At 42.7% G+C, this 12,449-nt stretch overlaps 2 protein-coding genes across 2 annotated transcripts; one reads left to right on the plus strand and one right to left on the minus strand.

Annotated features, from left to right (window-relative positions):
• Positions 1-1,253: 1,253 nt before the first annotated feature.
• On the minus strand, positions 1,254-3,212 carry si:ch211-39k3.2 (uncharacterized protein LOC100149345 homolog). The gene is made up of 3 exons (XM_017711107.2): positions 3,062-3,212; positions 2,301-2,409; positions 1,254-1,678 (listed from the first exon to the last, which is right to left on the minus strand). The coding sequence occupies exons 1-3, from the start codon at positions 3,066-3,068 to the stop codon at positions 1,612-1,614; spliced, it is 183 nt and encodes a 60-aa protein (XP_017566596.1). The 5' UTR covers positions 3,069-3,212; the 3' UTR covers positions 1,254-1,611.
• A 432-nt stretch (positions 3,213-3,644) lies between these two features.
• On the plus strand, positions 3,645-11,691 carry LOC119263662. Its single transcript, XM_037539699.1, has 6 exons — positions 3,645-3,735; positions 10,067-10,145; positions 10,303-10,382; positions 10,486-11,250; positions 11,342-11,423; positions 11,522-11,691. The coding sequence occupies exons 4-6, from the start codon at positions 10,564-10,566 to the stop codon at positions 11,644-11,646; spliced, it is 894 nt and encodes a 297-aa protein (XP_037395596.1). The 5' UTR covers positions 3,645-3,735; positions 10,067-10,145; positions 10,303-10,382; positions 10,486-10,563; the 3' UTR covers positions 11,647-11,691.
• The last annotated feature ends 758 nt before the right edge of the window (positions 11,692-12,449 follow it).

The raw sequence follows: 12,449 nt of genomic DNA on the forward strand, positions 1-12,449 counted from the left end.
GTCCTAAACTTTACATGAGTTTCCTCCAACGGCTGTTATAAATTTAAGGTGTAATTTCAGGTAAATTTCATGTTACCAGGTTTATGAGCAGATACATTAGCCAGGACACTGATGGTACTACAGTGATGTGGTGGAAACAGGTTGGCCTCTGTCCATCCAAGCACACATACATGCTCACATATTACAACTATAAACTGCTGATAACCACCTAAATGCAAACCACTGGCAGATACAAAGGGCTTGAGTCAGTTTTCCAACTTTCAGTTGGGATGAGAACATCAAGACGGATCATGTTTCAGGACCAGTGTCTTGCAAAAATACAGAATGTTAATGGTTCTATACATTTCTCAGACCTGTGTTTTAACAGAATTTAAAAAGGTCTGTGAAAAGGTACTTGGCCAAGTCTGCACTATAAAGTGGAGCCAGATGTAAAAGCCACGTTTACATGCAGCCTAATAATCCGTTAATAATCCGACTAATAGCTCAATCGGAATAGAATACGTCCATGTAAACCCCTCAATCGGAACAGTCTAGAAAACAACGTCTTTCACATAATGCTTTGCATTAGATACAAGGAATGAGTTGGTGAGAAAAAAAAAAAAAAAAGTTAAAATTGTTTATCACATGAATAGAATGGTACCAACGGAGTTACTTCAGTACTACCATCAAAAAAATTCATTCCATACCAAATTTCATTACACAGGTTGTAGGTCTCAGCATTCATGAACCAATAGGCATGCTTGTTAAAAAAAAAAATACACTGATATTACATTATGTATGCATGTTTAACACTTATTAATCTGTAATTCAGCGCAGTCAGTAAATACCTACTCTAAGTACCTCAATCATGTCCAACATCCACTTTTGTTTTAACAATGTTTTGAAATAAGCATTATTCAGGAATTGAGATCAGTAAAAGATACTGGTATTTAAAAAAAAAAAAAAAAAAAAAAAAAAAATATAACCAGGACTACACGTTTTTTTTTTAACTTTCACAGCATGGTCCATTGAACCCCCAATTTCCATGGATGGTAAACAGAAGTCCATCTGAGACACGTCATATAGGTTTGTACTAAACATGGTAGCACAAAATGTTATTAACTTCAAGGTTCTCTCATTGCAGTGTAGGTTACAAAGCTTGTTTGTCAAAATCCCCAAGTCATCTTAAGAGTCATCTGAATATCAGACAATGACCAAATTGGTCTCTAAAGGTCTATGGTACCTACAAGCACAAAAACACCCAATCCACTGTGTTTAGGAGCTACTATTTATTCCGCAAGTTTAAAGGAGGGGTGGGGTGGGGGGGTATAAAAATACAAGATTGTGGTTCCAAGCTGAGCGGTCTGTAATTCTTGCTTTTTACATTGTAAATACTGATCAAGAGAAGTGAGACCTGCGCACTGCGGTGAAGCAAAGAACCGAATTCTGATTGGAAATGATTCATCTTCCTGAAGCTACACAATATAAAATGTCCTGACAGAAAGAGTACAAGAACGTCTTGTACACTGGAAATTAGAACACAAAGAAAATCCCAATGGAGACTAGTAACACCAATGATAACATTTACTGAAGATCATCTTAGTGTGACGGGGATTCCTTCCAGACATGAAGCTACTTGGATTTTGTATCTGCTTTTTCATTGGCCTTTTTCTGTTTCTGTTGCATTATCTCTGCATCCCTAGGAAGAGAAAAACAGAAAGGTCAGCAATATGAAGCAAAATAAAAATTGAGAAGATAGCAGAACATCAGCCAGGCCACATAAAGCAGACTTCTCCACTGAGCAGTATACAACCTTTCCATGTGAAAAGATGCAAAATTGTGCGAAAGGCAGTCATTTTCCTACAAAGGGCTACTTTTTCACATGCTTGCTTAACCCACAACCTTCTGCTCATTAGAAAAATTACATACACACACACATTTTTATTTATATATAGATAGATAGATAGATAGATAGATAGATAGATAGATAGAGAGAGAGAGAGAGAGAGAGAGAGAGAGGGGCATTTTGGTTGTCATGTTTTACAGTAAGTAACTGCATTAATTGTATTTTATTAATGCAATTTATTCACACCACTATCAGCATCTGGACTGAAATCCATTCAAATCATAACGCTGACCACCTTATATGATAGGAAAGCACTTTTACATGCACACTCTCACACATTTCTACAAAAATCTGCTCAAAGACTGACTGAACACTGAAGTGTCTATCCAACCACTACCCCCCCCCCCCCAATTAGAGTCCTTCTAATATTAAAATACTGAATAAAACGAGTGTGAAATTCAGCAGTCTACTGTACCTCTGCTTCCTGGCAGCAGCAGACAGACCATCTTCGTTTCTTTTGCCCTTGGTCATGTCGCCTTGCTTCTTGGCATTTCTCTGACGGGCCAGTTCGCGCTGATTTCCCCCTAAAACAGAAAAGTGGATGAGAAATGGGAACAGCGTACGCTCGTGCTTGGTTAAGTAGGTTCTGGTTCCAATAACAAGAGAAATACCACGCGACTGTCGCCAAGACTAAAGCGGTTAGCTAGCTCAGGGTTCGCTACAGGACCCAGCATCTTTTACGGACTGTTAAACGACTCACGAAGCAGATCGCATAATGTTTACCTGCCAAATAGTTAGAAGCATTAAGAAATGACACGACAGGGGGCCGCATCTGGCTAATACACAACGAACACTGGGCGTCTCCGCAATCGGGAGCTTGTTAACTAGGTTAGCTAACCTGGCTAGTAAGGGTAGCGCCTTAAACACAGCATTACTTTCTAACGTTAGCGGCATTTCTTAAAATTCAGACCAATAAGACACCGTGGATAGTAACTTTTTCATCTTAGTAGCTTGTTATTGCACACAAACGGCCATGTTCTCGATCCGATGCGTAAGAATTACCAGACTATGCTAACCAGACGGAAAGGCTAAAGCTAAGGCAGTCATGAACACGTAGACTGCAAACCATCAACAACAGGCCAGACACATCACCGCCATACACCCTCTCCGAGTAATTGCTCCAACAAACCGAGAGGACACAAACTGCATTCACAGGACGTTTACACACATACTCACTCGTCATTTTTACGCAGCTTCGTCTCGTTTCCAAATAAGCTCACCCAAAGGGCCGCTTTCTTTATTTCCCCACCAAGAACCGTTCGCCTGGCAGTCCGTCGTCTCTTCTACAGACTGACAACGAAGCACACCACAGCGAGAATTATGAAAGAGATGCGACATGTGATTGGATCAAACGCATTGACTTCATAAAAACTGCGCGCTCTTATTGGACGCTTTGTGTCACGTTAACTCTATTGGTCGGTTTCTCTTCAGTAGGGCGTGAGCCAGCGACTAGTTCGATTCACTTCACCAGACCGATTCTTTTGAACTGTCCGTTTGAATGAATTGATAATCCCGGTTCCTTGATTCCTTAAAACATGTAAATATTATTCTCACATCCCTCCTCCACATACGACGGAATCCGGCTCAACGTGTGAGTGAGAGATTATGAAGTGTTATTTTATAGAAGTCCTTAGCCGTATACTCAGACGTAAATTCAGCTTGAGCTCTGAATCGTTTTGACTAATTTATTGAAAAGAATCTGTTCAAAAGAACGATTCATTCACGGCCTGACCGTTTTTGTTTGTTTTATTGAGGCGATCTACAGTATACGGCTTTGCATATCAGCTTACTGATATAGGTAGCCTGACCCTGAGGGAGAAGCGGCTTAGAAAATGGATGGATGGATGTAGGTAGGATTGAACTAAAATGCTGCTTCACCAAACACGCAGAAATTATGCAACCGTTTTGTTTTAAAGCTGACATAAGCAATGTTCTCCTGAACATACATTTTAATGCTGTTAGATTCTTTTATATCCTACTTACATTTGTAGAGAGCTACCTGTATAAATATGCGGCGCGGTAGAACGTTCTAGACATGCAGCACAAATCGTCAAAACACAGGCAGGGGGTAGGATGTGCACCGGGTCCTAAAGTGTTCAAAGTGCCCTGCACATGTATTTTTCGATACTCCCGACACACCCCATGTAACTTATCAGTTCAATATATCCCTAACTGAGAAAGATGGTTCTTCAAAGATTCTTTAGTAAAAAAAAATGCCCTCTATAGAACCATGAACACTCAAGGAAACCTTTGCATGGTGAAAGGATTCTTTGCCCCTGAGACACAGGGCTGAAAGGATGAGGCAGAAGACGTGGGCTCACTTCCACAAACGCCTCTCTGGTCTCGGTTTATTTGAATAATTCTGATTATGAAATGATCTGTTTGTCTTTTGTTCTTTGCTCAGCAAACATAACAGTTCAGTACAAAACATACACATATTTAGCTTGCGTTCTCACATGTTACTATAGGCTGAACATGTCCCTATCAGAGGGACACAGCTGCATACTACAGTCCCATTTAGGCATTTTAGTCCAGCAGGTGAGTTCACATTGTTTTTTCATTTGAAGGAGATAATATCCTTAAAATACAAAAGGATGTCCAAGGGCCAAAAGAATGGCTAAAGCTCCTATATGTAGTCTATAACATCACATATTATGTACCACAGACTGACATACAGACGAGGCTCACTCAATAACTGAGGTGCACTGAACTCAACATGCTAATAACTGGCGCTATCAAACCTCTGAGAACGTCTCTGACATGTAAACACATTTTGTCACTCATTCACACGGACAAAATAAAATTATAAAACTCTCCCAAACACATTTTTCTTCATGGAGTTCACCCAGGAGCTCAGCTAAAACACAAGCAACTAAAAGGTGTGTCCGGCGTTTCACAACTCAGGATCTGCCCGTCTGCATTTCTGTAACCTACTAAGCCTACTAAGCCTCAACTCAGCGCACGCAAGGAAACCTTTGCATGGTGAAAGGATTCTTTGCATTGTGACAAGGTTCTTCAGATTGATGCAGAATGTGCTGGAGATGGTTCTATATAACACCTTTCTGAAAATGGTTCTATATAGCACCAAACAGGGTTCCTCTATTGTTACGATGTCAAGCTGGGTGTTCTCCATGAAGTCTAGTTGCTCATCTGCACCCTTGCTAATCCAGCTTGCTTCTGCCCAGCTGCTCCTGCTCCTTCTCAGCAGATGCAGTCCTCCAACAACTATTCTAAACAATGTACATGATGACAAATGAGAACATCTGAATTGAATATAAATACAAACATGAATTTCCTTTTGGTGGTACTGGAGGCACATTTGGAAGAGATTTTGTACGTGGAGATTTTGTGGAGGGAGAAGGCACTGAGTAGGGCGGCACGGTGGCGTGGTGGGTAGCGCTGTCGCCTCACAGCAAGGAGGGCCTAGGTCCGATTCCTCTGCAGGGTGATCAGGGTTTGCATGCTCTCCCCGTGTCTGCGTGGGTTTCCTCCGGGTTATCCGGTTTCCTCCCACAGTCCAAAGACATGCAGTCAGGCCAATTGGACATGCTAAATTGCCCCTAGGTGTGAGTGTCTGTCTGCCCTGCGATGGACTGGCGACCTGTCCAGGGTGTTTCCTGCCTTCTGCCCAAAGACTGCTGGGATAGGCTCCAGCAGGCTACAGTCCCATTTAGGCATTTTAGGCCAGCAGGTGAGTTCACATTGTTTTCTCATTTGAAGGAGATAAAATACAAAAGAATGTTCATGGGCCAAAAGAATGGCTAAAGCTCCTATATGTAGTCTATAACATCACATATTATTTATCACAGACTGAGATACAGACGAGTCTCACTCAATAACTGAGGTGCACTGAACTCAACATGCTAATAACTGGCGCTATGAAACCTCTGAGAACGTCTCTGACATGTAAACACATTTTGTCACTCATTCACACGGACAAAATAAAATTATAAAACTCTCCCAAACACATTTTTCTTCATGGAGTTCACCCAGGAGCTCAGCTAAAACACAAGCAACTAAAAGGTGTGTCCGGCGTTTCACAACTCAGGATCTGCCCGTCTGCATTTCTGTAACCTACTAAGCCTACTAAGCCTCGACTCAGCGCACGCAATCTGACACAAACATGCTGATATGTGCTCCCAGACGCTGGACTAACTAGACCAGGAGGGGTTCAGTGTATTTCTAACACAGCACTCATCTTAAAAACAGGGCAGAAAGGATGAGACAGAAGACGACGCTCACTTTAACGAATGCCTGGCTAGTCTGAGAGGAAATTTACAGACAACTGTAGATAATCACAACACAGTCAGTGCTACACCGCCTTCTGGCAGCATCAGGGAACAGCAAGGATACCTGCTATTCTATTGCCAAGCTTAGAACTGACATGCAATGAGAAGTGGATTAATATGGCAGATTTAACTAAAGGTAACCAACAACAACAATAAAAAATAAATAAAATAATAATAATAATGAAGAAAACACACAAACAAACTTTGTGGGTGTCACACATACATTTGTAATTTTTCTAGGGAGACACATAACTGCAGAAATCTTGAAGTAGGGTCACTCTACAGGATCGTCCACTTTTCTATCTGTCCATAGGAGTCACCGGTGTTACTGATCCTCATCCATGGTACACGTAAGAAAAGTAACACCAGTGATGTTTTTTTAATGAACAATGCATTTTACAAAACAGCTCCTACAAAGCATCAAACTACATCATGGTCAATCCTGGAACATACACTGAAATATGGAATTTAATGCATTTATGGTCTGTTTTTTTTTCCACTTCAGTCGGCCACACCAGTGACGTCAGCTAAAAGCTTCATATGAAATCATGAGCTAAATGAGAAAATCTCTGAGAACTGAAAGACACAGTGGACTCACCGTGTGCTTTTCTTCATAGATCCTCAGAAAACGGATAAAAGGAAGTCAAGTGACATCATCAGTGTGACTTTTATTTCAAAATAAGAGATTTTCTGTTACGCAGTAACACCAGTGACACGACTCCTGGGGAACTTTCAATAAATATGTTATGTTTATTTGTCATTTGTTTTCTATAATATCACTTAATTTCTATATTCCAAAGTCATGTTTAAATTAAATTTTTTTATCTTCAAAATACAATGTCACCCTTTACGCATGACTGTGGGGACGAGCTCTTCTGTGGTGCTTGGAGTTCTAGATAATTGATTTAAACACGAATATTGCTAAATTAACGGCTCAAGAAGGTGTAACTGTTAAACTATAACTTATTGCTTTATTTTAAATTATTAATAACTTAATTGAAATATTAATCAATAAATAAATAACCCTACCCTACTGTGTTGTTAAGGGTAATATGTCTCTGAACGCTGGACGTTTCTGTAGAAGGACCCCGTCCATACGTGCTTTAGCAGCTTTAATGGCTTTTAGTCTTAAAGAGGGCTGTTAGTTCAGTATAACGAGGCAACAAAGGCTCCTGGGAGCTCAGGGCTGAGGAGGATCCTCAGAGCTCGTCTGAAAGAACATTTCTCAGGAAAGTAGGACTTGCGAAGGTCACAGCCCGAAATAGATGAAGAATCAACATCACTGTTGTTCACTGGAGTTGATGTGTTTACCGTTGATTGAGCGCGGATCCAGTGGCTGATACTGTCTGGGAAATCATTCATTTACAGTAAAAAACCTGACGCTGCGGGTCTGTGTACATCGCTGCACCTGTCACCATGGTGACGAAACGTGGGCGGGGTGTTCGGGCGGCTATAAAATGTAAGCGTGGTCTGTAAATCACTCAGTCGCATTTGTGTCGATTTGCGGTGCGAACGCGAGAATGGACCCTGTTCAAAACCTGCCAGGCATAGCTGTGGCCAAAAGCTTATGGGTGCCTGTAGGGGCGGTAACCCAAGAACCGCCTGGTGGACACCAGTGGTGAGGGAGGCCGTCAAACTGAAGAAATTGGATTTTAGGGACTGGATCGCCTGAAGGACTCCCGACTCCGGTAGGTCCCGAGAGGTACCGATAGGCAAAAAAGGTGACAGCCGCAACGGTGGCAGAAGCTAAATCCACGGCGTGGGAGGAATTTGGCAAAGCCATGGAAAAAGACTTTCGGCCGGCTTCAAGGAGGTTCTGGACAACTGTCCAGTGACTCAGGAGTGGTCGGGGTGGCTGCGCCCAAGCTGACTTCAAATGAGGATATTGTCGGTTGGTGGAAGGAGCACTTTGAAGAACTCCTTAATCCGGGAGACATGCCTCCCTCACAGGAGTCAGGACCGGAGGTCTCTGACGTATCGAGCTCCAGTTCCCTGGTGGAGGTCACTGAGGTAGTTGGCAAGCTCTTCAATGGCAAGGCACCGGGTGTAGATAAGATGCGTCCGGAGATGCTTAAGGCTCTGGATATTGTGGGGCTGTCATGGCTGAAACGCCTCTGCAATACTGCATGTACCTCAGGAACAGTACCCTTGGACTAGCAGACTGGGGTGGTGGTCCCCATTTTTAAAAAAGGGGACCGGAGGGTGTGTGCCAACTATTGGGGTATCAGGCTGCTCAGCCTCCCTGGGAAAGTCTATACCAAGGTGCTGGAAAGGAGTCCGACTGATAGTTGAACCTCAGATTGAGGAGGAACAATGCGGATTCCGTCCCATCCATGGAACAATGGACCAGATTTTCACCCTCTCACGGATTGTTGAGAGGGCATGGGAGTTTTCCAACCCAGTCTACATGTGTTTTGTGGATTTGGAGAAGGCTTATGACCGGGTTCCCCGAGACATCTTGTGGGAGGACCACCGGGAGTATGGGGTACCAGGGCTACTGCTCCAGGCCATTCGATCTCTGTACTCCCAGAGTGAGAGCTGTGTTCGTATACTCAGCATTAAGTACATGAATATGGTGTTACACCATATTCATACAACACCAGTGACTGTAATTAAGCTCTCCTTTCTGCATACATGATAACAGGAGATGTTTATTAATTTTTTTTAATTGATTATTTACACATCATTTATCAATAAAAATGTAATCATAAATTATTTGTTATTTAAATTATTTAATGTTGGGATGAAATAAAATAAAATGTCCCCAATTCAATTCCCACTCCAAATATAGAATGACCCATATATGTGTGTATATACAAGGTTTTTGCCTTCTCCTGTAAAGTTACTATTCCTATTGGACAGCAACAAGACATGCATACACACACACACACACAAACACACACATTTCTCCATAACGTCACAGATTTTTCACAAATACTCTATCACTTCGCTGAGGAATTTTTAAAAATTAAAATTTTAAAATTAAAATTAAAATTTTAAAAAGTGGTGGTTGGCTAGTGTAGTGGTTAACACCTTTGCCTTCTACGCTGTAGACTGGGGTTCAATCCCCGACCAGGGCAATACCCTACACTACACCAATAAGGGTCCTTGAGCAAGACTCCTAACACCACATGCCTACCTGTGTAAAATGACCAAATTGTAAGTCGCTCTGGATAAGAGCGTCAGCCAAATGCCGTAAATGTAAATGTAAATTCTCACTTTGCCACAAACCTTTAAGACCACATTTGACCGACAGACTCTGAAGATGAGACGACACTAAATTCCCAAACTGTCATCACCACTGAGCAGCTTTCCAGTCGCAGCTGAAACAGAAGACCAGCTGAACAACCTGGAATCAGCCAGAAATGAACCCAATACCATTCGTCAAACGTGCGGTCTGATCTTCACAGTGTGACCAAATCAGATTGAGCAATAAACCTGACCCAATAAAAAACAAAGCTGCTCAGTGGTGATGAGAGTTTGGGAATTTAGTGTAAGGAGCTGGAGAATTAACTGCCGGCTGTGCAGCGAGTGGGCGGAGCTTGTTACTCTGACGTAGCAACAAGCTGCTTGTTAAGGAACTATAATTTGATGGAAGGAACTGAACATTAAAACATATTAAACAACGCGTTCACGGCCAGTTTATTAATTTCTTACTTTATTTAACTGTTGTATAAAAGCAATAGAACACTCGAGGAGTGTTATCACTATAACATCACAGCTGTGATGATCTACGGTGACCAAATCACAGCTGTGATGTCATTTCGCGATAATCAATAGAACCTGAGAGAGAGTGTGTTAAGTACATATACACACACCCATGTACACATGTGTGGTGAATTGTCTGATATTCATGTGGTAACACTTTTGCCATTGGCTACATTCTGTTTAGGCTCTGGACGTGGCTCTACAGTTGGCCAGCTTTCTGCCTCCAATCAAAGGCAGCTCACCACCACCTCGGACCATGAAAGGTAAGAGGTGAAACTGAGTGTATCATCATTTTAATTGGGAATTCCTTCAAGTGGGCAAAATAAACGGATTTGAGTCCATTTTTAGACAGAATGAGTTCTGAGGTTAACTCTGTGTTCCCTGATCTGATCTTTGTCTTTGTGTGAATTCAAACACGAGATAACTGTGTTGAGAACAATGGAGAAAGGTCTGGACCTGTACGATGAGCCAGCTCCACCATCTGCTGTGCAGAGAGAAACGTTAGTGTTGTTCAGGCTCTTGGTGCATGTTTTACTGATCGAAGAGATTATTTAAGCCAATAGTTTATACTCGAGACTAAAGCCAGCCTTCAATCTTTCACAGGACCCCGGAAGGGCCCTCGACGTTCTGTTCAGTGCTCGGCTTTTGAGTAATGAAACTCCAGAGCCTGAGCATGAACAGATGTCCTCAGGGGATGAGGAGAAGACTCTGCATGGGGATCCTAAAGACTCCAAGGTCCTCACATTCTTCCAGAGGACAGCTGAGGAGCTGGTCAAATGGCTGGCATCTACATTTCATGTTGGAGTCCCCAAGCTTTTCCTTTATGAGGGTCTGGTGAATCGTTTGATGGAGGAAGTGGAGATTCTGGCCTGTTTAAAAGTTACCTTTGAAGCACCTGATGGGTGGCTCTTCCCTGACAAGCACGATGCCATCTCTCATATTATCGGTGCAGTGCTTGAAGACCTTTTGAACAAGCGCTGGATAGTGAAAGTATCTTGTGTTGACCAGAGGACAATCAGCTACATCGCTAACAGCGACCCCACTGCATTCGTTGACTACACCATCGCCTGCTGTAAAGCAGCAAGAATGTCCCCCGACACTGACACTCTTGAGGAAGGATCACAGGGGGAGTCTGAGGTGCAAGACGTCTGCAGCACCATCCTCAGTACACGGAGTCCATTGGAGGAACTAATCCGAGAAGTTGGTGGATCTCCTGATCTGAGTGATGACGAGTGCTCTGAGATCTTCGTTGCCTTCCAAACTTGCAGGTACAGCCTGGTGAAAAAACCCATCAGACTTTTAATGAGCGGTGCAGAATCTCCTCTGGATGCTTGGCCTGATTCATCGAGCTCCATCACTGCAGTTAAGGTAAACAGACTGAAATGATTCTGTATTTAATCTTGATGTAATGCTCAGTCTCATGTGTTGTTTTACTGACTTAATACAATGTGTCTTCCAGGTGACTGAAGCAACGTGTCTTCAAAGTGATTCTGAGGACTCTGACAAATACAAAGGCCTGGAGGATCCTGCCTGCCCAGATGGTGAGTCACTCAGTTCCTCTTGAGATTTCTCAATGGTCTTTGTCCAGATTTTCAAGTGCGCTGAACTGATGTTCTACCCATTCTCTCTCTGTCTGTAGGTACTACAGATTCCACCCCAACCAGAGCAAAGAAGTGGAAGAAGCTCCGTACTCGTATCTCCAGCTTCCTGAGACGAGTCTTCTGCTTCGGATGCCTCCCATCTCAGTGCGTGGTACCACTGTGAATTTCCTGAGTCTTCGTCCCTTTTTCATTGTCACCAAATAAAAAGCATGAGCAGCATTACCTTTGTGCCCTGGAGCGTTTTTAAATGTGCCGTGTTCTGAATGTAAACCCCAGAGTCGGTGCCGATGTGAAGCTGAGTCACATCCCCGTCCAGGTTCCTTGGGCAGAGTTAGAAAGGTAACACATTTAGGTCATCATGCAGTCCAGAACAGTTAACTGTAAGACTTGTCCGTCATTTTAATTCAGTTATTTGCACTACAGAGATGTCCAGCTCAGTGGAGACAGAAAGAGGAGCACTTTAGCAGCACATGTGAGGAACCTGACTTCATCAAATCGTCTCCATTTACCTTCAAAGAATGAAGAAAACAACATTCTTATCAGCTGCTAAACACAAAACCTGTTAAAATCCTCACTTTTCACAACTCAACTTCAGCCTGAGGGGACGGCTGACTAGCTAGCTGTAGTCTGATCCAGTCTGATACAGATACTCCATAAACTCTGAACAATAATCCTGTCGCGCTCGGAGTTCCTCACTCTCTGTTTCTTTTTAGATTTACTGCCCTAAACAGTAACCAGATGAGACGACGGTGGAATATTTCCGTTATCACCCACGCTGCACACACACAGACTCACACACACACACACACACACACACACAGACACACACACACACACACAAGACAGAGATCACCTCACGTCAGAGACACCACAGACATCAGGGCATCACTCTGACAGAGTGTAAAAGAGAGATGCTGTAAGATTCATCGGATTCTCTGACTGTAAAAATACTGTGACGATGCCACA

Source organism: Pygocentrus nattereri, chromosome 7 (assembly GCF_015220715.1).
Source record: "Pygocentrus nattereri isolate fPygNat1 chromosome 7, fPygNat1.pri, whole genome shotgun sequence".
NCBI classification, from domain to species: Eukaryota; Metazoa; Chordata; class Actinopteri; order Characiformes; family Serrasalmidae; genus Pygocentrus; species Pygocentrus nattereri.

Coding starts and splice junctions, on each gene's coding strand:
- si:ch211-39k3.2 (XM_017711107.2), bottom strand. Junction 1,679..2,300: donor GCTGCTGCCAGGAAGCAGAG/GTACAGTAGACT, acceptor TTCTCTTCCTAG/GGATGCAGAGATAATGCAAC.
- LOC119263662 (XM_037539699.1), top strand. CDS start 10,564: ATGTCCTCAGGGGATGAGGAGAAGACTCTGCATGGGGATCCTAAAGAC. Junction 11,251..11,341: donor GCTCCATCACTGCAGTTAAG/GTAAACAGACTG, acceptor TGTGTCTTCCAG/GTGACTGAAGCAACGTGTCT. Junction 11,424..11,521: donor GGATCCTGCCTGCCCAGATG/GTGAGTCACTCA, acceptor CTCTGTCTGTAG/GTACTACAGATTCCACCCCA.